Raw genomic sequence first — 25,903 nt, 5'->3', positions numbered from 1 at the left:
TCGGGCAGGTGCCATCCCAGGGCTCTCACCTGCAGGAGGGAGCGGTGGAAGAAGAGAGCCATGAGCTGGATCAGGTCGTACTTGATGTAGCGGTCGGTCTTGTCCAGGCCCAGGATGCGGGGCGGGAAGTAGGGCTTGCCCTCATTGCGCACCAGAGAGGAGTAGCTGTTCCAGGGGAAGAACCCGAACTGGAAGAGGTATTTCACCACCACCATCACCTGGGACAAAGGAAGGCAGCAGGTCAGCGGGGGTCTGGGTCCCAGCAGCGGCACCCCCCCTGGCTGCACACAGCTCCCCCACACCGGGCACAAGGCTTTCCACCACAGACCCAGACCCCACCTCGGTGTAGACGATGGCAGTCATCCAGAAGCGCTTGCTGGGCCGCGGGATGGAGAGCATGGCCCAGAGGAAGACGAGGATGGGCAGGAAGAGGGAGATGACGGAGGCGGAGACCATGTTGTTGAGGATGATGATGAAATAGCAGAGCAGGTCCGAGTGGGCAGCCACGAAGCGGTACAGGGCCAGCAGCAGCTGCAGTGCGCGGTTCTGCGCCCCGTAGAACCGCTCCGACTCCTCCAGCTCCTCGAAGGAGAACTGCCTGCAAGGTATGGGCCGGATCCGGGCGGCACTGAGCCTCTGGGGTCTGCTGCCACTCCCAGGGACCCCGCGCTGAGTGTGCCCAGGGGCACGGCTGTGTCACGGGGAGGCACCCACCCCAGAGACCCCGAATATCAGGGCTACAGTCTGACTACAAGATGGCCCTAGTGAGGCACGGGTGCCACGGGCCTGGAGGATGCCCCTGTGCACCAGGCCTTTCACACACAGCTTTGCATCAGCATGAAACTGAGCTAAGCACGTGAACCCTACTCGCCGAGCACCTGCCAGCCACTACCTGTGTGACAGCAGCTCGCTGGCCGTCCGCATCCGGCTGCGGGGATGCGCCAGCAGCTCCTGGGATCCCTGCACGTCTTCCTGGGAGCCTGCGGCTACGCTCTGCTCCTCACTGCTGCTTCGGGCGTCCTCGCCAGCTGGAAGGGCAGGAGCACTTGGGGGCTGAGCCCCCTTGCCGAGCAGGTCCTCACTGCTGCAGAGGGTGGCAGGGAGAGTCAATGCCAGGACAGCACAGGCAGCAGGGGCTGGACCCAGGCCTCTGCTCCCCACAGCAGGTCAAAGCCAGGAGCATGGCACCATCCCAGCCTGGCTGCTTGAGAAGGGGAACCCCCCTGCCCAGATGCTGGTTGGCCAGAGCAAGGACACGACTGCCTTGCACTGGGGTCCCTGCAGCCCTTCCCAGCCCCCTACTCATCTATGCACCTGCCTGGAAGCTGCGCCTTTCTGTGCATCCCGGGCAGGCCCTCCCTGTGTGTCAGTCTCCTCCGAGGCAGGCACGTCGTCTGCCGGCAGCTGGTACAGGTCATCCAGGGCCCCGCGGGGGTCCTCGTCCTGCCAGGGAAGGGCACGCAGTCACGTCCCAGCACTGCTGCTTGGGGAGCTGCCAGGCACCCCCCATGCTCCCCCCGCATCCCGTACCTTGGCGAGCTTCTGGGTGAGGACGTATCTCTCAACCCAGAGGATGGTGGACATGTCGGCGTGCTCCCTGGTGATGGCGCGCAGCCACTGCGTCATCCCGTCCCCCGTGGCCTGGCACAGCACCCCCAGGAAGCGCAGGGTGCTCAACACCCGCTGCACCACGTTGCTCTTCTCTGCAAGGGTAGGGATGGACTGCTGAGCCTGGCTGGAGGGGCACCAGCCCTCCCCATCTGGGAGGGCCCAGACCACACTGTACTCCTGACTGCAGGTTGAGCCCTCCCTCACCCCCTGCACAGGGGTCCCCAGTGCTGGCCTGGGGAGATTTGGGCCTTTCCTGGGGCATGTGATGCCTCCTCGCTCCAGGCTGGGTAAGGGCAGGCTGAGCACTCTCACCTGCGCTGCCCCAGCGGGGGTGGATGCTGGCAGCGGGCGAGTCCTGCTCTTGCCCTGGGCACACCAGGCAGGGACGTGCCCTGTCCCACCCACCACCCATCCAGCTAGGGCTGTGACCCACCTGCCTCCTCCTGCTCCTCCTCTGGCACCTCGGGGGTCTCAGCTTCAAACACGTCTCCAGCTGCACCATCGCCTGTGGGACATAGAACAGGTCACATCCTGCAGCCAGCTGAGACTTGCCCCCCAGGCAACGCTGGTGCGCGGGATCCTGTGCCGTGAGCAAGGGCAGGGATGGGGGTGGGGAGCAGGGACCCCATCTTACCCGCTGGCGTCTCGGCATCCTGCTGCTCCTGCTGTTCCCGTTGCTGCAGCACGGACTTGGTGTTGGTCACCCAGGCTTGGTACGCCAGCTAGCCAAGACAGGGCAGAGACTCAGCACTGGGTGGCCACCCCCATCCATCAAACACCAGCACCCACCTGCCCCCCGGGGCCTGGTGAGCAGAGGGACCCACGGGGCATGTGGATGTGGCTCCTACTTTGACAGCTGCTCCCCTGCTGTCTGCACTGACTTGCTAAAATGCAGCAGGCACCTGCCAACACCAGCCAGCTGCCAGGCCCTGGCACAGGGTGGGGGTGGCACTGAGACCCACACCATGGGGGGGTCATCACTGCAATGGGACAGGGGTTGGGTTCCGCAAAAGGGGGGATGGGAGGAGTGGTGGGGGGCTGGAAAGGGATGGAGAGCGGAGACACCAGGCTGGGGCAGGAAAGGGGTGGATGGATGCATAGATGTATGCAAGGATGGATGACAAAGGACCACAGGACTGGAATGGGTCCCCTAAGTTGAGACAACAGATGGGTGGATGGATGGGAGACCAGCAGTTCAGGTGCCCTCTGTGCTACCCATGGCACCTGCAGGCCCAGGGAGGCCGCCCGTCCTCACCTGGAAGGCACTCTGCTGAGCCGGCCTCTGCTCCTCCGGCGTGGATGACTCCTCCTCCTCATTGTCCGACTCGAACAGGAAGTACTCTCCCGAGTGCAGCACTGCGCGGGGTGGGGACACACGTGCCAGCATCACCCCGGGCACTGCAGCAGGGATGCCCACTCCCTGCCTCCCCCCCCCGGTGCTTGGCATCACCCCCAGCCACCACCCCGGGGCTTCCTCTCAGCTCCCAGCCATGTGGCGCAGCCAGGGCATCCAGAGCAGGCTCACAACCCCACGGCCAGCCAGGCACAGTGAAGTGGGGGTGCTGTCCAGGCCTGGCTGGGACATCCCAGCACCAGGACCCTTGTGTCCCAGTGCCCCTTGAGCTCCCAGGGCACAACTGCCCATGCAATGCCACCGCCCCTCTGTGTGTGCAGCTGCACACGGGTCACATGCATGTCTTGCCCACCCAGCACATGAGCCCTACCAGCTGGTCCCCGACTTGGACCCACCAGCCACCTAGACCCAACCCCCTTCTCCCTCCAAGGTTAGTCCCGAGAAGCAGAGAAACGCAGAGTTAACCGAGCCCCGGCCACAAACCAGCGAGAGGGAGCAGTGGGGTGGATCGGAGCCATGCGGGGCACCCACGGAGTCAGTGATGGAGGCGCAGGTGGCTTGGAGAGGGGCTGTTAGTGACCCGCCACCAGGCATTGGAGCCGTAGGCATGCGGGCAGTACCTGCGGCATGGTCTAACCAGGGCCGCCACCACCGTGTCTGCTGCCGGGAAGGGGCCTTCCTGCCCCCGGGCTCTGCAGAGCAACCACACGGCCAGGTGAGGACGGCACCACCCAGGCAGGCGGCCCCAGCTTCGGTCCAGGGGCAGCTGCTTGGCATGGGCAGACCTCAGCATGGAGCGGGCAATGCCAGGGGAGCCAGCGCTGGGGCAGTTTGGGGACTGGGGGCACAGGGCAGGGAGGCTTTGGCTGGGCATGAGACCCGCTGGGCTCTGGGGTGATGGCACTGCCAGGATGGATGGGTTTGCAGGGGGCACAGCTGGGGCAACACACAGCTGCTGAGGACAGGCAGATGCTTCTGCTCAGGGACAGTGATGGAGCCCCAGGTAGGCCTGTCCCATGCACTTGGCCAGGGACTGTCACCTCTGTGCTACACCAGCCAGGCAAACAGCCCTGGGCTGGGGACAGGTGATGACTGGAGCAACCCGGGGCAGGCTGCTCCCCCCACACACCCCCTCACCTGTCCGGTCGTCCTCAGCACCCTCGGTGGTGTCACTGGGCAGCCTCTCCTGGTGGTATTTCTCCTGCTTGGCACGGATCCGCTCCATCCTGCGGCAGAGGCGGGCCAGCTCTGTCCCTGTCTGCCTGCCCCTTCCCCAAGGCCCTCCAGGACCCCTCGCCAAGCCCCCGCACACTGCGATGGGTGGCAGCACTCCTGGCTGGACCACAGACCCCACCCCAGTCTCCTCCGCTCCCCCCACAGCAAAGAGGCATCCCATCCTGAAAGCCCCCCACCCTGCCAGGGACCCCCCCCACAGTCACTCACTGCCGCTTGAGCTGCACCAGCGATTTCTTCTCAGCCTGGCGGTGGAAGCTCATGCTCTTGAGGATGCTGGCCTTGAACAGCGCAAAGCCCCTGCCGAGACACCGTGGACAATGAGCACCGGCACAGCCCTGGCTCCCAGTCTCCCCCCATCCAGGGGTCAGGAAGGGACAACGGCTGCAGAGCAGAGCTCTGGCATCTCCCATCAGAGCCAGCACCTTGGTCCCTGCCAGTCGGGGAAGGCATGGGGACCCCATGCCAGGGCTTCTGGTGCCTGGCACTGCAAAGGATGTACACATGTGCATACACATGCATGTGCAATGTATTGGTGTCTGAGGCAAACCCCAGCTGGCAGGGGCCGCTTGGAGTTCAGGCCATGGCCCCCCTGGGGAAGTGAGCTCCATGACCCTCAGCCTCACCTGGAGGCCTGCAGGGCAGAGGCCTGGAGGTCGGCAGTGACGTGCAGGAAGTAGTAGCTGAGGAAGACACGGCGCTGGAGCAGCAGGAAGAAGAAGCAGATGCTATCCCAGATGATGCCGGCCTCCTCCACAGGCAGCGCACAGTCCTGGTCTCGGCTCATGCTCTTGGCTGGCAGAGGGGAAAGGGGACAGTCAGGCACCTGTGGCCAGACTCAATCTGGGGGATGCCCACTCACACTGGGATACCCCCAACCCTGTACCCCAAAGACCCCTGGGAGCCTCTGTCCCCTCCCAGCCCCTGCACCCCCGGTGCTGGGAGGGACAGAGGGAGGTGATGCCAAGGTGGGTACTCACGGTCATAGTAGCCCTTCACGGTGCACACCAGGCTGAAGAGCTGGATCACCCAGCAGAAGCTGTTCTGCATCTGCTGCACGAAGACGCAGGAGAGGAGCTGCGGGAAGGAGCAGGGGATGGGGCGGTCAGGCAGCTACAACAGCCTTGGGCTGCGCTCGCCCCAGCTCTCAGCTGCATCTGCCTCCTAGGTAGCACCCCTCCTCCCCCTTGCAATGCCAGAGCAATGGGCACAGAAGCGGCAGTATGGGGGGGGTCCCTAGAGGGAACGGGGCTCTCTTCCCAGGCCCTGCCCTGGGCACCTACCGAGAGCATGTTCTTGGAGATGATAACGGTGACGTTGTAGAGGATGAGGCAGTCCCAGATGGCCAGGCGCGCCCGGGCTGGCTTGCTCAGCATGGCCGTGCCGAAGAGCAGCAGGTAGAAGCAGGCTAGCAGGTAGCCCAGGCCGAAGATGCTGATGCGAGTGGCTCCCGTGATGAAGACCACGACCAGCACGAACCAGAAGAGGTAGCGGAAAACCACCACTTTCACCATGTCCAGGTAGGACCTGCCAACGGGGCCAGGATGGGGCGGTCAGGGAAGCCCTACAGCAAGGCCAGCAGCCCCCGGGATTTAGGATGCTTGTCCCAGGTGCAGGCTGCTCCCCACGGCTGGGGCACTGCAGATCTGGGGGTCCCTCTCTCCCTCCACCCGCGGATTGTGACTGGCAAGGGGCCACATGAGCGTTTCACGGGCATCCTACATCCTGGGTCTCAGCCCCTGACAGCGTCACCTGCATCTCCGGGCACCGTGCTGATGCCCCTCAGCTGTGTCCCAGGTTGCACCCCCTGGCCATCTCCCCCTTCCAATGCCAGAGCGAAGGGGCAGTATAGGGCACCCCGGCAGGGGCGTCCCTGGGAGCCAGGCACCCACCGGCAGTTGATGAAGTTGGGCACGGGATTGTGCCCGTCACGAGCAGGGTCCAGGTGGTCGGTGTTCCCGCCAGCTGCCCGGCGCCACTCCTCCGTGCGCTCCGCCTCGAAGACTCGCCACTGCTGGGAGGCACAGAGTAGCAGCAGGAAGTCGCCTGCGGGGACCAGGGGGTCAGAGCTGGACCTGCAAACCCCTCCCCTCCCTTGCAAAGAGGTGAGGGGGCACTGTCCTGACCCCTCCCCCTGCTCGCAAAGAGGTGGGACTCCAGCCAGGTTCCACCCTAAAAAGGGGCAAGCCACACCCCTTCCTTGCAAAGGGGGTGGACCTCCAGATAAGCTCCTCCCCGCAAGGGGATGAAACCACAACCAGGATCCTCCTCCTTCCTGAAGTGGGCAGGGCTAGCCCCAGGTCCCGCCTCCTCCCTGGGAAGTTCAGCCAGAGATCCAGCTGGTAGGGATCCCTGCCTGCTCATGGGCCAGTACACAAGGGGCAGGGCAGTGCCCAGTACCCAGGAGTCTGCTGTCCACGGATGAGGGGCATGGGCCTGCGCCCAACCTCTGCCGGGAGCTCAAACAGATGGATGGACGGACAGGCAGAGGGACAGGAGGACATGCCAATGCCCCAGACGGAGCTGCCCGCACTCACTGATGAGGTTGATGGAGTTGGGCGCCATGTAGAAGTCGGGCAGGTACATCCACTTGATGAGCGCCGAGTTGAGGGGGATGGAGCGGCTCCACCTCCAGGGGTAGTCTGCAGCAAGAGGGGGGTCAGCGGAATCACGGGGGTAAGGGGGGCAGGCACATCCTCTAAGGACCCCACTCCCCGCCCTGGGTCCTGAGAACCCCCTGGCTGCCCCCAGCCCCCTGCACAACCTATTTGGGGTGCCACCTGCCCCCCCACCTGTCCCCAGGAGCTGCAGGCTCACGCCTACCCCAGCTTGACCCCCTCCCCCTGCCCCATTACCTTTGCAGAGGGCTGGGGGGATGCCCACGCACAGCAGGTACTGGTAGAGCAGGAAGAGAGCCAGGAAGAGGCAGTACTTGGGCCAGAGGCGGGCCACGGCGGCGCGGCGGCGCCGGGTCAGGATGACAACCAGCCAGCAGCCATGCAGGATCACCATGAAGTTCATCCTCTGCCCGATCACGTTCACCGTCATCAGGAAGCAGATCTAAGGAGGGAGGGAGGGAGGGGGCTGAGCTGCTATCCAGGTACCCCCTGTCCTCCCCTCTGCAGGTGCTTGCTCAACCGGGGAACCCCCTGCCTGAACTCACCTCCAGCCCAAACTTGTAGTAGAAGTAGTTGAGGAAGTATTGGGCACAGGGTAGCAAGCCCTGGTCCAGCCGGGCCCGCGTGCCCTCCTCGAAGATGGTCTCGGTGGCAGGCGGCACCAGCTGGTGCTGCCAGCGGTAGTACTCCTGGCGCCGGTACACCGCCGCCTCGAACACCAGCAGCAGCAGCACCAGCAGATGGTTCTGTCATGGGGACAGGGGCAGGGGTTCGAGTCCCACCTTGAGCCCCAGGTGCCGGCTCTCGCAAGCCCAAGCTGAGCCCCAGGACTGTGGGGACGGGAGACGGGGGTCACACACCTGGATGTAGCCCAGGTTGGGGTAGCCCTTGCGGATGCCGAACCAGTTGGCAGGGTCCACCGGGCCACGGTACAGCGTGGAGTTGTGCAGCTCTGCAGCTGGCAGGTTGGTGCTGTTCAGCAGAGGCTGCAGAGCATGGGCGGCCATGAGCAAGGGCAGGGGGTGGGTCTCCAGTCCCTCCCACGAGCCGGGCACCACCCCGTGCCCTCCTCCACCCAGCCCAGCAGCCAGATGCCTGCTGCCCTAGGCGTACGGGCCAACCTGGGTGCAGTTGCTGTAGTAGTCGCTGGGCTGGACAACCTCGAGCTGATAGAGCATCTTGCAGACTATGATGATGCAGGTCCAGACGGTGGAGAGGCAGGAGGCCATGTGGCGGAAGCGCCCGTAGGGCAGCGCGAAGGCCCACAGTGCCACCAGCAGGAAGTTCATCACCGACACCTGCACGGATGGATGGACAGATGGATGGACGGAGGTCTGGACTGGAGCCACAGTCCCCGCCACTTGGCCACTATGCCGGTGCCAGGGGAGAACTGATGCAGCCTGAAGACCCCCTGAGGGGCTGGCTCCCCCCTCCAGGACCCCCCAGCTGCAGGGAACACTCCCCTGCCATCTATCCAGGACCCCATCAATGGAGGGAATCCCTTGGACTCCAGCTGGAGCCCCTCCTCCAGGGCTCCTAAACCCCCCGCACAGCTCCCCCCAGCCCTGGTACCTCCTGCAGTGCCACCCAGACGGTGTACAGCGCCACCAGCTTGAGGACATGCAGCTCCAGCACGCGCCGCACGAAGACCTGCCCCCGTGTCAGCACGTCTGAGAAGCCCCGGCCCAGCACCTCCAGCCGCTCCAGCACCAAGCCCCACTTGCTGGGCACTGCTGCAAGCAAGAGGGTGGCGGGGGGGACAGGACAGCCCATCAGCCCGGCTGGCACCTGCGCGCCCCTGCCCCACACAGCTGGACCCACAGTGAGCCCAGACACCCCGACCCAGCCCCCTGACCCAATGGGGCACCGCCCTGGGGGGCACTCACCTTCTGAGGCAGTGTCTGAGCCTCCCTGCTCAGCCTCAGCCTTGCCGCCTTCCTCCTCCTGCCCCCGGGCATCCCGCAGCAAGCGGCTCTCGTACTCCTCCTCCTCGGGCCTAGCGGGGAGGGAGGGAGGGGTTGGCACGGGTCACCCCGCGACCCTCTGCGTCTTGCTTCGGCTCCCCCAGCCCCACCCAGGATGCAGAGAGGTAGGCCCCCCACCCTGCTGAGACTGCAGACCCCTGCCCCAGGTTCTTTCCAGCCCCAGCCCTGGAGGATGCAGCCACCCAGCTGCTTGGTGCATGTGAAGGAGCCCCCACCCCCCAGCAGCAGCCCCGGGTGTACCTGGGGGCAAGGTGGGAGCAAGGCGCCGGGGCGGGCGCGTGCTCGGGGTCGGTGATGCGCATGAAGGGGCGGTGGAAGTAGTGCAGCTGCAGGATGCAGGCCAGCAGGAAGAAGCCGGGGATGAGGATGCTGGAGAAGAGCGCGGACACGCTGAACTGCTCCAGGCCCAGGTCCCTCAGCCTGCGGGGAGAGAAGGGCAGTGGTTCAAGCCCTGGCCCCATCAGCCCGAGGCTGCTAGTCCCACGAGACCAGCGTGGATGGGGCTGCCCTGTGGCTTTGAGCCATGATCTCCACATGCATTCCCACTTCTCCCTGAGCAAGGATATGGACCCCCCCCGGACCCCTGAGTTTTGCCCCACACCGCACAGGGCACATCTCCATGGTGGGGAGAGGTGCCCGGGCAGGGGCTGGCGTCACTCACTGCCCGTCGGTGAGGCTGGTGAAGTTGCGCCAGTAGGCGGGGAAGTCCTGGAACTGGTACGTGTAGACGGCGATGAGCACCAGCATGGTGTAGGCCACCACCAGCCACCAGAAACCCTTCAGCAGCTTCCGCCACAGGCTGTAGTACACCTGTGGGGCAAGAGCCATGAGTGCCCAGGGACGGGGCAGCCTGCCGCATCCGCCCCCCAGCCCTGCCCTGCCCCAGAGCTACTCTGGATCAACCCTGCCCAGGGAGGCTGGGGGGCCTGGGATGAGTGTCCGGCCCCCCTCCAGCCCCTGGCTGTGCCCCTGGGAGCCTGGGCATGGGGCAGGCACATGGACTTGTCTTGCAAAGGGGGCCCCACCACCTACCCCTGCTTCAGGGCACTGCCCCATGGCACCAGCCTGAAGGCAAATGCTAAGAGCCCCTGACATCCTGCTAGCACCCAGGGCTTGCCCATCACAGTGCCCCCACACAGCACCCAGGGTATGCCCAGTTCAGTGACCCCTGCTGGCACTGAGGGCATGCCCAGCTCCATGACCCCCCCAGCACCCAGGGCATTCCCAACTTCATATCCCCCTGCTAGCACCCAGGGCATGCCCAGCATGGTACCCCCCTGCTAGCACCCAGGTCATACCCAGCACGGCACCCCCCTGCTAGCACCCAGGGCATACCCAGCTCCATGCCCCTCTCCTAGTACCCAGGGCATGCCCAGCTCCATGCTCCCACCCCGCTCACCTGGAAGAGGGTGAGGCAGAGGAGGAAGAGGAACATGTAGACGATCTTGTAGACGACGAGGCGCCCGGCGAAGCTGACCACGATGAACATGCCGGCGCACACCAGGATCCAGTACTTGGCGTAGAACGCCGTCACCAGCCCGCCCAGCACCCGCAGCACCCGCGGCCGCCCGCTCGCCTCTGCAAGGCACCGCCGCTCAGAGCTGGGGCCAAGGGGGCATCATCTCCACTGCAGCCAGCGCCCAAAACTTCCTGCCCTCTTTACCGGGGCACCTAACCCTCAAGCCACAACTGGGGGGAGTAGTGGGCAAGGTGCCAGAAGCCCCCCGCCCCTGCAGAGAGGGTCTTGGCTTGCCCACCCCACCCCCCAGGGCACTTGCACTCGGTGCTGGGCTCTCCTGGGGTGCTCTGGCTGCTTCTGGGGGATGCCACAGCCCAGCCCCTTAATGCCCCACGGCAGATCCCAGCCCAGAAGCAGGCTGCAGGGACCCCCCAACCCCATGCCGCGGAAATACTGTACGTGCCTGGCCAGCGCCGCGCCCCTCACCTGTGTCAGTGACGGTCACTTCGAGCAGGGGGGCAGGCGGGCGTCTCCGCTTCAGCAGCTTCTCTTTGACGGACTGGCGCAGCAGCAGCCAGAAGGTCAGGGTGTAAAGGAGCTGCAGGGACAACGTGGGTCAGGCTGGGCACCGGCTAGGCATAGAGATGCCCAGACGGACAGGCAGGTGGTGGAGAAGGGCTCACCTTGGCTCCCAGGTCCAGGCAGGGGTATGGGGTGCGTGCCAGCCCCAGCTGCTCCAGGCTCATGGAGCCCATGCGGGTGGGCAGCTCGGGGGCCAGGTCCATGCCCCAGACGTACTGCAGGCCGCAGAGGGCGAGGCCATAGAGCAGGAGGAAGGGCGAGCACAGCATGGCGAAGTGGTGCCGGCTCCGCATGGTCCAGATGAGGCAGGCCCACAGCAGAAGGACGAAGGTCAGCCAGCTGTGGTACGTGATGCTCCATACCTGGAGGGCACCGAGACGGGCACGTGGCAGCACCCACCGGTCCAGGCTCCCTCCCCAGTGCCCCCGCCTGGGGTGCACGGAGTCTGCCCCCCGGCTCTTACCATCATGGCAATGAGGGCGCAGACGTAGCTCTGTTTCAGGACCATGTGGCCCAGGGCTTGCAGGGGGTCCTTGCGCCGTGCCCGCTTCTTCCTGGCTGCGGAGAGCACGGCAAAGACAGTCGGAGCTGCCCCCGGGCTACCCACTGCCCTTCCCCACCCCGTCTCAGCCCACAGGGGCTCCCTAGGGTCCCACCAGCCCCCACCAAGGAGGCGGATGGAGATGGTGAGCTCTGGACCCAGCTGCAGGGTCTGAATTGCACATGGCCAAGGGGGCACGAGGCCTCCCACCCCCAGCATCCTTCCACGATCAGCCCTTGCACAGACCCAGTGACCTGGGCCTGGGCAAGCAGCGGATGCAAAATGGGGAAGGGGCAGGGGTCCAAGCAGGACAGTCCTCACCGTCCTGCCCTGCACCCCAGAACCAGGGGGTGCCCCGCCCCTCCCGCCAGAGGCCTAGCCTGCAATGCCAGGCTGCAGCCACCAGGGGGCAGCGTGGCTTCACCTCACCCCACCCCAGGCGCCCCGATTCGGGGACCTCGCTGCAAGCCCCGACCACCTCTTGCCCCACCCCATGGCTTACCCAGCGGGGAAGGGTCCCCCAGGATGTGCACGGTGCAGTTATCGGGGCTGGTGGCAGGAGCCTCGGCACCAGGCGACAGCATGGGCTGGGGGGCAGAGGGGTGTGAGCTGTGGGCACTGCACACCCAGGTGCCCCTCACTCACCCCCATTAACCCCACAGATCCTGGGGGGTCTGTGCTACCTACAGCTCCTGCGGGCACTAATTCCTGAGGGCACATCCCCTTTCCCCTATGGAGATACCAGGACCCTGTCCCCTGCCCCAGCGGCTGCGCTCCTGACCTTGGTGTCCTCAGCGAGGCTGTCCCCAGCCTGGGGCCAGCGCTCCAGCTCCACCAGCTCTTCATCCCGGGGCGGCACAGCCCGTGCGTCTGTCTCCACCGTGAGTCTCTGGGTTGGGGGAGAGCCAACCTCAGTGCCAGGGCCACGGGCACCAGGTCATTGCAGCATGGAGCATCTGCTGCCCTGGGGCAGCGGGGGAGAGAAGGGGCAGGGGATGGGGAGGGGAAAGGCAGGGCTAGCCAGGAGCCGCTCACCTGGTGGCAGGCTTCCAGCCGCCTGAGCTTCAGCAGGGTGGCCACGGTGAAGTAGAGCAGCAGCAGGACGCCAGGGTTCACGTAGACAGGCCAGCGATGGCTGGTGTTGAGGACCAGCGCATTGGGGCTGCTGCAGTTGGTGGCTAAGACTATGTCCTTCAGCCCGAATACCCTGCATGGGGCAGAGGATGGTGTGATAGCCCCTGGCGGGGGTCCCGACGCCGCTCCCACCACCCTGTGCAGCTAGCACAGCTCCTGGGTTGCACAGGGTAGTGCCACCCACATCCCATCTTACACCCTGCAGAAGGGGCTCTGAAAGCCAGGGGTCCTGTGGCATCGTGATTACAATCTGCTGGGTGCTGGGAAGGGCACACGGCACCTGGAAACAGCCCTGCACCCAGCAGGGAAGGGGCACTGTGGCCCAGTCTTTCCCTGGGGGACAGAAGCCGAGGCAAAGCCACAGCTCACCCCACATGGATGAGACAAAGGAGCCGCAGCCACGAGGCGCAGCCCAGGTCCGGCTTTGATCCCTGCTCTGAAAGGGCAGGGCAGCACCGTGCACCCATGGGTCCAGCCCAGCCCTGCGGCCACTCCCCTGGGACCTCATCCAGGAAACGTGACCCACGTGGGAGCCCAGAACTGGTGAAGGGGGGTTGAGTCCGGTTCCTACCTGGCACGAGGAAAGCCAGCGCACCTGGGCAACCCCCAGCCACCTGTCCCCGTTGCAGGGACAGCAAGGGGCCAGCTGGACGGTGGTGGGAGGGAGGGAGGGAGAAGCTGCCAGCTTACCGTGCCCAGATGCTGGCGGGAGGTAAGAAGGCCTGGATGTACGGTGCCTGGTAGCTGTAGAGGCAGAGGAGGTGGCCGGCGGCGTAGACGCCCACAATGATGCAGACGGCATTGAAGCCCAGGTGGCTGAGGCGGAAGTGGCAGGCCCACCACGTGCACATGCCCACGAACAGCAGGTAGTAGACGCTGGAGAAGGCCGACGGCAGCGTGATGCCTGCGGGGTCAGAGCCGTTACCCTGAGGGGCTTGCGACGGCTCCAGGGATGAGCCCCCCTTAGCTCAGCAAAGGGGCTGCCCTGACCCTGGGCTGAGATCCCCCGCACTCCTCTCACCTGCCAGAGCCAGCAGCAGCAGCGCCAGCCCCTTGCCAGCTGCTCGCAGCAGCCAGTGCACCTTCACCCGCAGCTTGGCGGCCAGGGGTGTCGTCTCCGTCGCTGCATCCTCATCGCCCGGCTTCTCAGCACCTTCATCCTCCTCCTCTTCCTCCTCCTGTGGGCGTCCGGGGCAAGGTCAGGGCTCCCTTGCCTGTGCTACAGCCCCGGGACTGGGCACAGTGGAGTCCTACTGTCCTGAAGGGCGCCAGGGCTTGCATGGGCATTGCCACCCTGGAGGCCACATCCCATGGCTTGCCATGCTGCCTAGTGGCTATCTGGGAGCCAGGGCCTGGACACCTGGGCTCTGTCCCCACAGATTTTCTGGCTGTGCCTCAGTGTCCCCCTCTCCAGTCCTTGGGAAGGGCTTGGAGACCTCTGGGGGGCCACAAGGGACGAGGCGAGTTGGCCATGGGCAGGATGATACCACAAGGGGTGCTGGGCCGATGCACAGGACAGTTCAGGCTGATGCCGCTGCAAGGAGCCAGGTAATCAGATCCAGGGATCTAGCACTGCAGGAACGTGAGCGCAGGGGCCGGCCCCGTTCCAGCCAGGACACACTGACACCCAATCCCCCGGCTCCCCAGAAAGGCCATGTATGCAGGCCTTGGTGTGGAGGAGAGGTCGCCCCGACAGGTGCAAAGGCCACGGGCATGGGGCAGGTGTGTGGGGACACTCAAGGGGGGCACTCGAGTCTGGTCCCAGCACCCCACAGAGCAGCCCCCTGGCCACATGCCACATACCCCCAGGCCACTGCGGCATGGGGGACATGGCCCCACTGCCTGGAGGAGCCTGGAGGCCAATCTGACCCGAGATGCAGGAAGGTGGAGATCGGCGACAGGCCCAGTGCTGCCAGCCTTCCAGGGAAGGCACCAGTACTCCCCAGCCGGCAGCACGGGAGAGACCTCCATTAGTCTGGACATGCCATGGCCTCGGCCACAGAGAGCGAGCAGCTTGAGGTCTGCACCCCCCACAGCCAGCCCAGCCCTTGCTGGAGGTGCCAGGAACGATGCTTCCTCCATGCCAGCCCCGAGCCCAGCTGCCTGCACCTGCCCTTGTTGATCCCGGCTGCTGGGAGTGTGCCACTGGCCCTGCCTGCGTTCCCCGCCTGGGCTCTGCTCTGCTGTGCGGGTTCCCAACAAAGGCACGTGTGTCTGACCTGGCTCTGGTTACCGCCAGGCGTGGGGCCCCAGGTTCAGCTCCAGCACGGAGTAGCACCGACTGCAAGGGGGACCCAGCTGCCATGGAGGAGCAGGGGGGTGCAGCTGAGCACCCCATTGCAGAGCACGGCACCCGCCACCTGGACAGGCCACTCCCACCCCTGCCATTCCTCTGCCCCAGGCACTCAGCCAGCACAGAGGCCCCGCTGGCACTAGCAACATCCAAGCCCTGGGGGCAGAGACCAGGGGAGTTCACAGGGCTGGTGGCACTGGGAAGGGAGCTTTCAGTAGCCAGAACAGAAGTACCTGGGCACACCCCCTTGGCACAAAGCAGCGGCACTTTGATGGAGACACCTGTCCACTCCCCACCTCCACAGCAAACACCCGGGGCCTGGGAACAGCAGCCTGGGGCCGCTCTCATGCCACGAGAGATCCCAGCCCCCTGGCACCTGGCTGGCAGGAAGCTGGGAGGATTGGGGGCTAAAAGGGTCCTGCCCCATGCATAGCACCCATGTGCCAAGGTGGCAGGGTGCAGCATGTGCCCCCTGTCCTGGGCCACCAAAGAAGGAAGGAACGAGCCCCTCAGTGCTCAGGCCCAAGCTGAGATGCTGCCCCACTGCCAGGGCAGCCCCCACATGCTCCCAGGGGGTGGGCACTGACTGCAGCCTGCAAAGTCTCACGCCTGGGGACACAGCTGTGGGGGTGAGCTGGGGGTGCCCCAACATCCAGCCCAGTGGTCCCTGCGGGGGGTGAGAAGCCAGGATGCCTGAGCTATGGCTGGAGAGACTGGGGCAGGAGAACAGCCCGAGCCCAGCGGTTGCAGCCCCCCCGTGGGAACAGGGAAGCTTTACGGAGGCTCCCCCATGCAGGGTGCTGACAGTGGGCTCTGCCCGGGCGGTGCAGCCCTAGCCAGGGACAGCTGTGCCGGCTGCTGTGCTGGGCCGAGGCTCCCACGCCCCGGTGCCAACAGCAGACAAAGGCTGGAGCCCGTGGGTGTCTTGTCGACCTGGGTACAGCCAGTTGCAGGAGGGGGGGAGCACCTGCTGCACAACCGGCCTAATCCCAGAGTAGCCCAGAGGCCAGGGAGGGCACGGGGCCAGGACACTGCCCGGGGAGCAGTGCATCTTGGTACCAGGCAGGGCTGGAGCTGCAATGAGTTATCTGGGCCTCTCCCATCCCACCCCTTGCCGTGCCCGGCTGGTGAAGGTGGAATGGGCCCAAGTCACGCTGGAAGGGCTCTGTGAGGAGCCAGCACCTTCTCCCCTGGCTGGGCGCACCTAAGACCCCTCCCCAATGCTGGATGGGTCCGGCTGCAGCTCCGGGGGCAGCAGGGTTAACGCTGCCGCTGGCCAGGGAGAGGCCAAGGTGCAGAGCCCCCCAAGCCTGGCCATCCCTGCCAGCACATTCTGTTCTCAGCACGGCTCGTGGCCAGGTCTCCAGCCTCCCCTGGCTCCGCCAGCCCCATAATGCAGGGGCCCCCAGAAGAGCTGAGCCCCAGTGCAGACAGACAAGCACTTCTGTACGCTCTGCCCCCATCCCCACGCACAGCACCGGCTCCTCCACCTCCCACCTGGTGAGCCCTGGGCTGCGGGGAATTGCACAGCCCTTGGCCCTGTGAGAAGCACCCTGCTGCCCGCAGACAGCCTGGCTTTCCAGGATCCGGCGCCAGCTCAAACACGTCCTGGCACTGCCCAGGTAGCTCCCAGGCAGAGCCAACGAGGAGAACGTAGCCCCCTTGGAGGTCTGGGGGGTTCGGGGAGGCCTGGCTGCTCCGCACCCCAGCTCCCGTCACAGGGGAAGGGACAGCAAGGCATTCAAAGCCTATGACGGGGCATGCTGATCTGCACATGGGTCGGGCACAGCTGTGCACAGCTGTGCCGTGCTCCGGGGGCCAGGCAGGGAACCCATGCACACAGCCCCCGCTGCTCTATGCCCAGCAGGGACAACTTGGCAGGACGAGCCGAGGGGCTGCCCAGCCCCGGGGCTCGTGGGCGGCAGAGGCTGCCCGGCGTGGTGCCCAGGGCTCACCCCGGCCCCACATAATGAGACTCTGTTCCTCGCCTGTTTGCGAGGAGTCCCTATGGCAACCGTGGGGAAACAGGGGCACTGTTCCACCCACAGCGTGACTCACCTTGGCTCCTACAAGACGGGTGAAGCCGGGGCCAGGCCCAGCCCCCAGTTGCAGCCCCCCATCCTAGGGCAGCTTGGCCCAGCTCTGAGCCTGGGGCAGGCACCAGTGCAGCCCTGGCAGGACCCTTCCCGAGGCCGCGGCAGGCACGGGTCAGCAGTGCCAGGGGGACATGGTATGGGCAGGCTCTCCAGGCCGCAGAGACTCACCTGCTCCAGGGGCTCGAGGGGTGCTGGCCTATGGACGCAGGCACCCGCCCCATTGAGGGGCCTGAGGCGGCGGCACAGACCCAGGCAGATGGCGGAGACCAGCAGGATGCCCACGTCGGGGGCCACCAGGCGCACCGAGTTGGGGATGTCGCCGAGCTCCAGCCTGTGGGGGAGGGTGGGAAGGGAGTGAGATGCCAGTTTGCCTGTCGCAGGACACCTGTCTACACTGCTCCCCCAATCACTGGTGCAACACACACCCCGTGCCAGGGACGAAGCCATCAGGACAAGGGCACGGACATGTCCGTGTTCCCCTGTGGGCACAGGGCAGGGGCTTCCAGGGGAGCTCCCAGCTGGGTGCCAGTGCCCAGAGGAGGCACAGCACAGTATGTGCCACCCTCCTGGAGCTATTCAAGGAGCCTCTGTCCCAGTGGGTCCCAGAGCATCCCCTCCCCTAGCCTGCAGGCACCCACCCCGACCCCCTGAGCATGGCACGGAGCAGGCGGCCCCTCACCTCGTGACTCCGACATGCCGGGACAGCGTCTCCCATGTGCTGCCTGCGAAGAAGAAAAGAGAGACCAGGTCAGAGGGAGGGTGCAGGGGCAGGGTGCTGCCCAGCCGGGCAGGCAGGGGCAGGGCAGAGCCAGTTCACATCGCTCCTGGCACACTTGCCCATATGCCCAAGAAAGGCCAAGCCCCGAGGGTCAAAAGTCCCCCCAGGCAGGAAGGGATGTGCCCACCACGTGGCCACTAGCCAGCCTTGGCCGTGCACTCCCCAAGGGCAGCTCTTGCCTGCCTGGGGGCTGTCAGCCTGGAGGCCAGCACTGGAAACCCCATCCTGATGGATGGGCTGGCCCACCAAGCAGGTGCCCCCCGCAATGTGGGACCGGGAGGCAGCGCCAGGGCATGCTGATGGGGCTGTGATTGCACCCGGCAGCTGGAGGCTCATGTCTGCCTGAGCCTGGCCCCGCTCCCACCCATACCAGTGGGGAGGCTGGGCTGCAACGGCAGCAGAGAGGCCCTGATTGAGGGGTGCAGGCTTCTGCCATCTCCCTGCCTGGGTCTTCCCATTAAAAGACCCCCAAGCTGGGGACAACAGGGGAAAGAGAAGCAGGGCTCCTCCACCAGCTGTTGCGGGGCAAGGGGGCTGGTGCTGGGCGTTTTGCCCCAGGGGTTTGCAGCAACCAGACTGGTCCAGCCCAGGTGCTGGGGAGCGGTGCGAGCCGGGCCTGCCGTTCCAGCAGGGAAATGTTTCCTCCAGCTCTGGCTTCACGGCAAGATGGAGAACAGGCAGCCCCTTGCCAGACCGCCCCTTCCCCATGAAAACACAGGACCAGTGGGCCAGGAGAGTGCAGTGCAAGCAGGGCAGAAGCAGGCCCCCATCCTGGCTGGGCTCCTGCTGGGTGAGCGCAGTCCCTCCACCCCAGCCAGCAAGAGGGTGGTGCGTCTGGGGGGCATTTCCTAGGAAGGCAGAGAGCAGCAGAGACCAGGGGCATGGAGCCGAGGGGAAGTGACCCAGCGGCTGCTACCAACGCCTGTGTCCCCTCCACATGGGCAGAAGGGGCTGAAGAAATGGGTGGGGGCGATGGACCCCAGGCTCTGACATGCTTGTGGATACGGCTGTGATGTCATGGAGGGACTCTGATGACCTCACGGCAGAGGCCGGCTAGCAGTGAATGCGTCTTGGGTGGCAGCAAGGGCAGGAGGGGAGCGGGGACCAGGCTGGAGCTGGGCCTGGCGCGAGGGGGTGGCACTCGGGGCTGCCAAACCAGGGGGTGCCCCCACCATACTCACAGTTGTGTCCCAGCAGCTGGCCCAAGCCAGGCACCGTGTAGAGGCATATCTGGAAGATCAGGTGGGCCAGGAGGAAGAGGATGCTGGTGCCTAGGAGAGCTCGCAGGAGGCGCCCGGTGTGACCTAGGAGACAAACCATCCTTGTTGCTGCCTTCACCCATGTCCACTACACGGGCCCTTCATGGCGGGCAGAGAAAGTGGCATGGGCGGTGCGGGGTTGCAGCTCATCCCGGGCTCCAGTATGCCAGCACTCAAGGAGCTGCTCAAGCCCTGAACAGTGGAGCTGGTGAAGCCCATGCTCCCAGCACCAGGCAGTTCACCATAGCAGCCGAGCCAGCCCTGGGGTGAGATCCCAGCCTCCAGTCACCTACTATCCCGCGGGCATCACATGTCTGGCCAGCACCCTCAGCACACGGGGAAGTGCCCGCAGCCTGCCACGTAGCTGCCAGGCAGCCCCTCCATGCCCACCATGCCATGAAGGGCTCCACTGTCCCACCTACAGTGGCCTTCGACTGGGAGCACAGCCCCAATTAGCCACAGCCCCGCTGCAGTCTGGTTAGAACGTGCACTGCATATGTACACCCATGCACACAGGGAGATGCATACATACACATGCAAGGACACGTGCATGCACATACACACTGGTGCGCACATACACGTGCATGAATACATGCATACACACACGGGTTCACACACACACAAACCCATATATGCACACACACACACACACACTTGCATGGACCCATGTATATACCCACACACATAGGTGCACACATATGTGCATGGATCCATGTGTGTATGCACACAGATGCACACACACATACACAGACCCATGTATGTACAATCCACATGGGTGAACACATACACATGCATGGACCCATGTACGCACACACCCACAGGTGCACCCATATGCACATAGACCCATGCATGTACACACATGCACACAAACACATCCACGCACACACAGGGCAACCTGAAAAGGCAAACCTGTGGGGGCTGATTTGCAAATGATTTGCACATGTAATGCTGGGACTGCACACCCTAGAGCCACAGCCAAACTGGGCACTGGAAGCAGAGGATGCATGTGCCCCTGCCCAGCTCAGCAGCCCCCGGGAGCTCTGGGCTGCAGGCCAAGGGCCTCCACATGTACACACACGTATGTATACGTGTATGCGCACACCCAGCTGCCTGGAAACGAGGGCGACGGGCTGTGAGGAGCACAGCCTCACAGTACCCCAGCAATGCAGGGAAGGACTGCAACCTCCCCTCCCATCCCTACTGGCAGGGAAACTGAGGCACTGCACCGTGCAAGGAGTCCAGGCCTGCCTGGGAGGCCTGGCTGGCCCCCTCAGCTCCTGAGGAAGCTGCAGCAGGACTCAGCCTCCCTGCTCGGGGCCTGACCCCACGTCCGCCCCCCTCCTGCAGCCCACACAAATGAAACCCAGCTGGGCTCCCGTGGCCTGCCAGCGCGGACAGCCCCGCGGTCCAGCCCCGGGCCGAGCCAGCGTGGAATTTTCCATGCGTGAGCTGCCAGGTGAGGCCACCGCTGACAAATCCCCCCGCGGCCGCCCCCGTCAGACCTTCCACCAGCTGCGCAGCCCCCCGTGCTCGCCGCCGCGGCTCCTTGTGCCAAGGATGCTACGCGCAGAGAGCTCACACTTTCCTCTCCTCGGCTGGAAAAGCAGTGCTGGCGGGGGGCGGGGAACCAGCTAGGCCAGGGGAGCAAGGTTTGGGCTGCATTTGGGCTGTTTTGTAGCCTCTTCCCCGTTTTCCTGGAAGCCAGCGTGCAGCGAGAGCCCGGCTGCGCTGGCACATGAAATATTCAAGGGAGCTTTGAGTAGCTGCCAGCTCCCGGGCTGCAGCTTGTCCTGGCTGCAGCAGGCCATGGGCCCCAATCCTGCATGCTGGTGGGAGCACGTTAACTCCCCAATGCATCCCCTGCAGGGACCCTCGCCAAGAGCTCCCCCTGCATCAGCAGCGGAAAGCAGCAACAGCGAAGCCCGTGGGGCTGGTCCCAGATGCCCCGCGCAGAGGTCCTGGAGAAGGACAGGGGGGCACTACACAGCAGAGCCCAGCCCAGCCCCGTGGCCATGGCTCCGCTCTGAGGTTTCCAGCTAATGTGCCTGGGGCTTGGAAGCTGCCATTTCCAAGTGAGAAGCCTATTAATAGATGGACCGGGCTATAATTAACAGCGGTCCAGCCGCCAGCGAGCCACCGTGCGCCGAGACCCGCGAGTGGCTCAGCCCAGGGGAAACCGCAGAGGAAGGAGCCAGGCACCGCGATCGGACGGCACACAGCCCCCTCGGCCTAAAAATACCCCCATGAACCCGGCGCCCAGCCTGAGGGCAGCCCGGGCTGCGATCCAGAGGCAGAGGGGGCCCAGCTCGGGATGCTGGAGGGCATCAGCCTTGTCCTCAGGCACCAGGATCCATGCTGCCACCCAGCCAGGGTAGCTGAGATACCAGCTCTGGGCTGGACCCAGCTGGGGTGGGGGTGCTGTAGCGTAGACAGGGCTCAGGTGCACCTCCTGGCCTGGCCCCTGAGCTTTGCTGTGCACAGATATAGCCCTCGTGAAGGTCTGTGTGCCTGCGCCCCACCTCTACGATGGCCAGGGCTTGCCATGGAAATGCTAACAGCCCTGTCCCCCACCCCAGCTGCCAGGCTCCACTTGTGCTGGACTCACAGAAATCAGAGCCGGGACGGGGACCTGCGCTGCATCTCATCAGCTCGTTCAAGGGCCAGGGCTGCTCCCTGCCAGCCTCTCTGCATGGGGAGACTGTTCCCAGGCATGCTGGAGCCCCAAGGACCCCGTTCCTCCCCACAATCCCTACTGGGGGCTCACAGGAGAAGGCAGGCGAGCTCAGGGCCAGGGGAGTATGTGCCCACTGAGCACCAGTCCAGAGCCCTGGAACAGCTCCTGGCTGTGTCAGCGGAAAGGCAGAGGTGAAATGCCTGGCCTGGGATCGGCCACACGAACCGTTGCAGCTGCTGAGCTATGTATCAAAGCCCCTGCACTGCTGGCAGGGAAGGAGGAGTCTCCCTGGGCTGAGCAAAAGGGGTCTGGGCTGCCCCTGGGGTTGCAGGGCACACCCAGCCGCATGCAGGTGATGGAGGGGGTGCTGAGGAGCACAACCCAGGGCCAGGCCTGTGCCCGAACCACTGGTCCCCACTGCTCTCATGGGGACTCCAACTGGTCCACAGCTCACCCCAGACAGGGCGTGCCCCCCGCAGCCCTGCACCAGGCTGGGCTCAGCTCAGGGAATGGCATTTGCCCTGGGCATAGAAAGGGAGCAATGTTGGGCATGTATGTGTCTGGGCAAGGGGCACCTGCCGCAGTCGGGCCCTGCCAGCGGGACACACGGACCCCGCGCAGGCCTTACCTCGGATGGTGCGCTCGGTGGGTCCCTGGAACCAGGGCAGGAGCAGCAGGTAGAGCAGGTAGACAAGGGACAGGGCGTTGACCCGGAAGAGGCAGGCTGCGGAGAGAGGCCAGGGTGGGTTAGCTGGGGGTGCATGGTACTGCCCATGCACATGCACCCCCTCGACAGACGGTCGGGCTCAGTGAACCTGGGAGGGGGGAATTTCCTGATGCCGCCCCTGCCATTCCCTGAAGCCAGGCAGAGGCAGGGCAGGCTCCCCCCATGTGCCGCAGCCCCTGTACTACAAGCACAAACTCGCCCCAGCCTGCTAAGAGGGGAAGCAGCTTGCCCAAAGCCACAGAGGGGGATGAGGACAGGGCTGAGAACGGGACCCAGTGGAGCCGTCTGCACCACGGGGCACAAGAGACCGCATGATGCAGCCATGCTAGAGGCGTGGGGCTGCTACACACCAGTGCCGACCAGGCACGCCGGGGCAAGGTCATGGAGAGAACAGAGCTAGCCCCGGGCCCACAGGAAGAAAGGTGCCACACAGCATCTAGCCGGGGAAAGCTGTCCTGGGACAGTGCCCGGGGCCTGTCACAAAGCAGCTGTGCCTAACAGCTGTGCTGGCCCATGGCCAGGCCTGGCTCTCACTTTGGGAACTGTCCTGTGCCACCAACTCCTGGCAGTGCCAGGGCCCACACGCCCGCGGGAGTGCCCGCCTGTCTTCCCTGCCCACAACCCCTGGGCCAGCCAGGCCTCCTGCCTCCGTGCTGCACGGACACCTGGACAGAGAGAGGGGAGATGGATGGACAGACACACAAATGCGGGGCAGGGCAGGGAGCAGCTAGACCCATTCAACAAGGGAAGACCCCAGCGACCAGGCCCACTGGCTGGACTGTCCAATGCGGCTCTGTCTCCTGGCGTGTCAGGGATGACCATGCCAGACCCATGCCAGGCGGGTTTCACTTCCCTGCCTGCAACAGCTGCTGCAGAGAGACCGCGAGGAGGGTCCACAGGAGCGAGAAAGCAGGAGAATTTTGCAATCTCCGTTCTGAGAAACATCCAAGGTGCCCAGCTTGACCCCTCCTCTGACCAGTCAACGGGCACCCGGGGCAGGAAAAGACATGGGGCAGCCAGCTGCAATAATTCCCCGTGCCCCTGCAAAGCCAGGGCAAGGCCCCTGGCCTGTCCCTACCCTGCCCAACACGGGGTCCTTCCCAACAGGTCCCCAGCATTGACCCTGGTGCAGCAGAGGGGCAGGGAGGTTGCTTGACTCCGGGCTCCGGCTTATTTTTAGCGAAGGCCAGGGCGACGTGAACATCGGTTTGCCTCTCCATCCCCCTTGCTGTTTACCAGGCCAGCCGGTTGCCGGCTCAAGGGCAGGGCTGCTGCCCCGACACCCCTGCGCGTGCGAGCGCTAATTGGGGCAACCACGATGGCAGCCCGGAGCAGCACCGCCGGTTCGACCTGCTGCAAGCGATGCCGGGCCCCGGACACCAGGCGTGTCCAGCTTCCTGCAGGCACATGCCCATGCCCATGAACTCACATGGGGTGGCGGGACCTACTTTCTCCAGGGGAGGGAGGGACACGGGAGCCAGTGGCTGACCCGGAAATGCCAGGAGACGGCTCCAACTGGGGCAAAGCATCCCAGGCCCGGAGCAGCGCAGTGAAAACATGCGCCAACAGGGCCCCACCCAGCGCCTCGCGTGCCATGCCGGAGCAGGGGGGGGAAGCAGGGCTCCAGGAGGGGGGCATGGAGGACTTGCCAACAGCAGGGCAGGTAGCAAGCAGCAGGCTCAGGGAGGTGGACATGAAGGGCAGACCTCAGGTGCCTGCAGGGGCTGGCATCCAGCGTCCAGCTCCCCGCCTGTCCCGTGCCCAATCCTGAGCCTCAGACCAGGTGGGGGCATGCAGGGGTGCCCGGTATCCAGCCTCTCCCCTGAAAAGCATCAGGGGGGCAGGTGCCACCCCCTCCTGCACTGTTGTCGGGCTGGGAGCATGAGCTAGGGGCTGGCTCAGGCACCCCCGGGCACCGGCCACCCCAAAGGGGGCTGGGTGGGGCTGTCTGTGGGGAGGGGAGAGGGGCCGGCAGTGCCTGGCTCTCCCCGGCAGCATGAACTCCCTGACTGCACGACTGATGCAAGGCATGAGCTCATGGAGCAAATATGCCTGCCCCAGTGCCAGCAGTGCCGCGGAGGGGAGAGCCCTTCCCTGATGCTGCGAGCGGCTCCGGCTCATGCACGCACCCCCACTTCCTCCCACACATTGGGCACATCCCAGAGCCACAGTGCTCTCCCCTGCCCGCAGGGACACGTCAGTCCCAGAGCAAGCTCCCTCATCACTCCCCAGAGGTGGCTGCATTTTGGAGAGGAAGTGACCGGGCTGCTCCAGGCTCTCAGGCAGGCTAGGCCCAGCTTGCAAGGCTCTGGAGGGGGATAAATGCATTGCAGCTGGGGGTGGGGACGGGACAGGGCGAGTGGGGAGGACAGAACTAGAGAGCTAGTCTGCAATCCCTGCCCCTTGCCGGGACAATGCTGGCTCCGGACAGGATGTGGCTCAATCCGGGACATCCCGGGGCAGGGCTGGCAAAGGGGAGGCTTCCTGCACGGTCCCAGGGCTTTTAGCAGAGCCGCTTCTCAGCTCCCACCCCCCTCGCCAGCAGCTAGGAGGGAGCTGCCCCCAGGACCAAGCAGCCGAGGCAGCGACCCTTGCCCTGCGCAGGCCCTGGAGGATGTTTATAAAGTGGCCATGGGGAGCTGAGCCAGCTGGACACCGGCCAGGCTCATGCCGCCCACCCGCAGCCAAGAGCCTAGTGGGGTGGGTGGGGGGACACGCAGCATCAGCCACACTCGGGCACCCAGGCCTGTGAGGAAATGCAAGCAAGAGGGGCATCGCCTCCGTGCCCACTGGGACCTGCAGGGCAGGGGGCTTGGGTGGGTCTAGACCAGGCGCCGGAGGTGAGAAGGGCGAGCGAGATGGGGACAGACCAAGGCGTTGGGCAGCCAGAGGCAATGCCGGTGCCCTGCAAAGCTGCAGCTGCTCTGAGCAAGTCCAAGGTGCCTGGCAGGGAGGGGAGTAAAGGGGTGTCCGGCCCCACCCCAGAGCCCCCGCGATGCCACCCTGTGCTGGACGCTGGCGCCAGCCGGGAACGGGTCACCGAATGCGGGGCTGGCTGGGCCGCAGGCCAGGCGCTCGCACAGTCCCGCAATTGAACTCCAGGACAGGCTGCGTCACGGGGCATCACATGAGCCGGCCGGGCCGGGAGGGGGATGCTGCATCGTCAGAAGTGGCGCTGGGAACCGGCCGAGCAAGTTATGGAGCCAGGAGCCTCCAGTGCCTTGAGAAATGGCCCTGGGGGCAGAGCGGGGAGGGGTCAGCATTTGTCACTGGCTCCAGATCCAGCCTGGCCGCAGCAAACCTTCGGCTGGCCCCAGGACCCGTGCTCCAGCAGGCAGCCACGAGCAGGGGTTACACCCTCTTTGACCCTTGTAACCAGCCGGCAAGGAACAAAGTCCTGCTGGTCACAGTGCCGCACCCCACGCGGGTGCCGCAAGCTCGGGCAGGTGACGGCACAGTGCGGGGCTGCATCCTGGCACGGGGCCCAGCCGTGCCCAGTACAGGAGCCTGGGGCTGTGGCCTCCTCTCACGTGGCCCCGGGGGACTCGTGAGAACAGCA

General features: G+C 65.2%; 1 protein-coding gene across 1 annotated transcript in view; it reads right to left on the bottom strand.

The window, feature by feature from the left end:
• PIEZO1 (piezo type mechanosensitive ion channel component 1) overlaps window positions 1-23,940 on the bottom strand; it is a 29,753-nt gene extending 5,813 nt beyond the window's left edge. The window contains exons 1-38 of the mRNA XM_019505254.1: window positions 23,793-23,940; window positions 22,246-22,368; window positions 18,866-18,988; window positions 17,586-17,628; window positions 17,075-17,237; window positions 13,539-13,692; window positions 13,208-13,421; window positions 12,419-12,590; window positions 12,165-12,272; window positions 11,886-11,970; window positions 11,306-11,400; window positions 10,944-11,204; window positions 10,747-10,858; window positions 10,201-10,379; window positions 9,463-9,611; window positions 9,042-9,221; window positions 8,703-8,812; window positions 8,389-8,549; window positions 7,938-8,114; window positions 7,677-7,802; window positions 7,362-7,562; window positions 7,054-7,258; window positions 6,736-6,840; window positions 6,091-6,244; window positions 5,482-5,725; window positions 5,179-5,275; window positions 4,825-4,993; window positions 4,409-4,498; window positions 4,103-4,191; window positions 3,586-3,657; window positions 2,867-2,967; window positions 2,246-2,333; window positions 2,045-2,116; window positions 1,531-1,703; window positions 1,319-1,443; window positions 893-1,084; window positions 340-598; window positions 30-218 (exon numbers count right to left, since the gene is read on the bottom strand). Coding sequence (XP_019360799.1) covers window positions 30-218; window positions 340-598; window positions 893-1,084; window positions 1,319-1,443; window positions 1,531-1,703; window positions 2,045-2,116; window positions 2,246-2,333; window positions 2,867-2,967; window positions 3,586-3,657; window positions 4,103-4,191; window positions 4,409-4,498; window positions 4,825-4,993; window positions 5,179-5,275; window positions 5,482-5,725; window positions 6,091-6,244; window positions 6,736-6,840; window positions 7,054-7,258; window positions 7,362-7,562; window positions 7,677-7,802; window positions 7,938-8,114; window positions 8,389-8,549; window positions 8,703-8,812; window positions 9,042-9,221; window positions 9,463-9,611; window positions 10,201-10,379; window positions 10,747-10,858; window positions 10,944-11,204; window positions 11,306-11,400; window positions 11,886-11,970; window positions 12,165-12,272; window positions 12,419-12,590; window positions 13,208-13,421; window positions 13,539-13,692; window positions 17,075-17,237; window positions 17,586-17,628; window positions 18,866-18,988; window positions 22,246-22,368; window positions 23,793-23,940 — 5,508 coding nt within the window. The remainder of the gene's footprint in view (window positions 1-29; window positions 219-339; window positions 599-892; window positions 1,085-1,318; window positions 1,444-1,530; window positions 1,704-2,044; window positions 2,117-2,245; window positions 2,334-2,866; window positions 2,968-3,585; window positions 3,658-4,102; window positions 4,192-4,408; window positions 4,499-4,824; window positions 4,994-5,178; window positions 5,276-5,481; window positions 5,726-6,090; window positions 6,245-6,735; window positions 6,841-7,053; window positions 7,259-7,361; window positions 7,563-7,676; window positions 7,803-7,937; window positions 8,115-8,388; window positions 8,550-8,702; window positions 8,813-9,041; window positions 9,222-9,462; window positions 9,612-10,200; window positions 10,380-10,746; window positions 10,859-10,943; window positions 11,205-11,305; window positions 11,401-11,885; window positions 11,971-12,164; window positions 12,273-12,418; window positions 12,591-13,207; window positions 13,422-13,538; window positions 13,693-17,074; window positions 17,238-17,585; window positions 17,629-18,865; window positions 18,989-22,245; window positions 22,369-23,792) is intronic.
• Window positions 23,941-25,903: the final 1,963 nt, after the last annotated feature.

This window comes from Gavialis gangeticus, unplaced genomic scaffold (assembly GCF_001723915.1).
Source record: "Gavialis gangeticus isolate Ggan-Ray unplaced genomic scaffold, GavGan_comp1, whole genome shotgun sequence".
In the NCBI taxonomy this organism is placed as follows: Eukaryota; Metazoa; Chordata; order Crocodylia; family Gavialidae; genus Gavialis; species Gavialis gangeticus.
The sequence above is the reverse complement of the archived record's forward strand: the minus strand, read 5'-3'. Positions and strand labels throughout refer to the sequence as shown.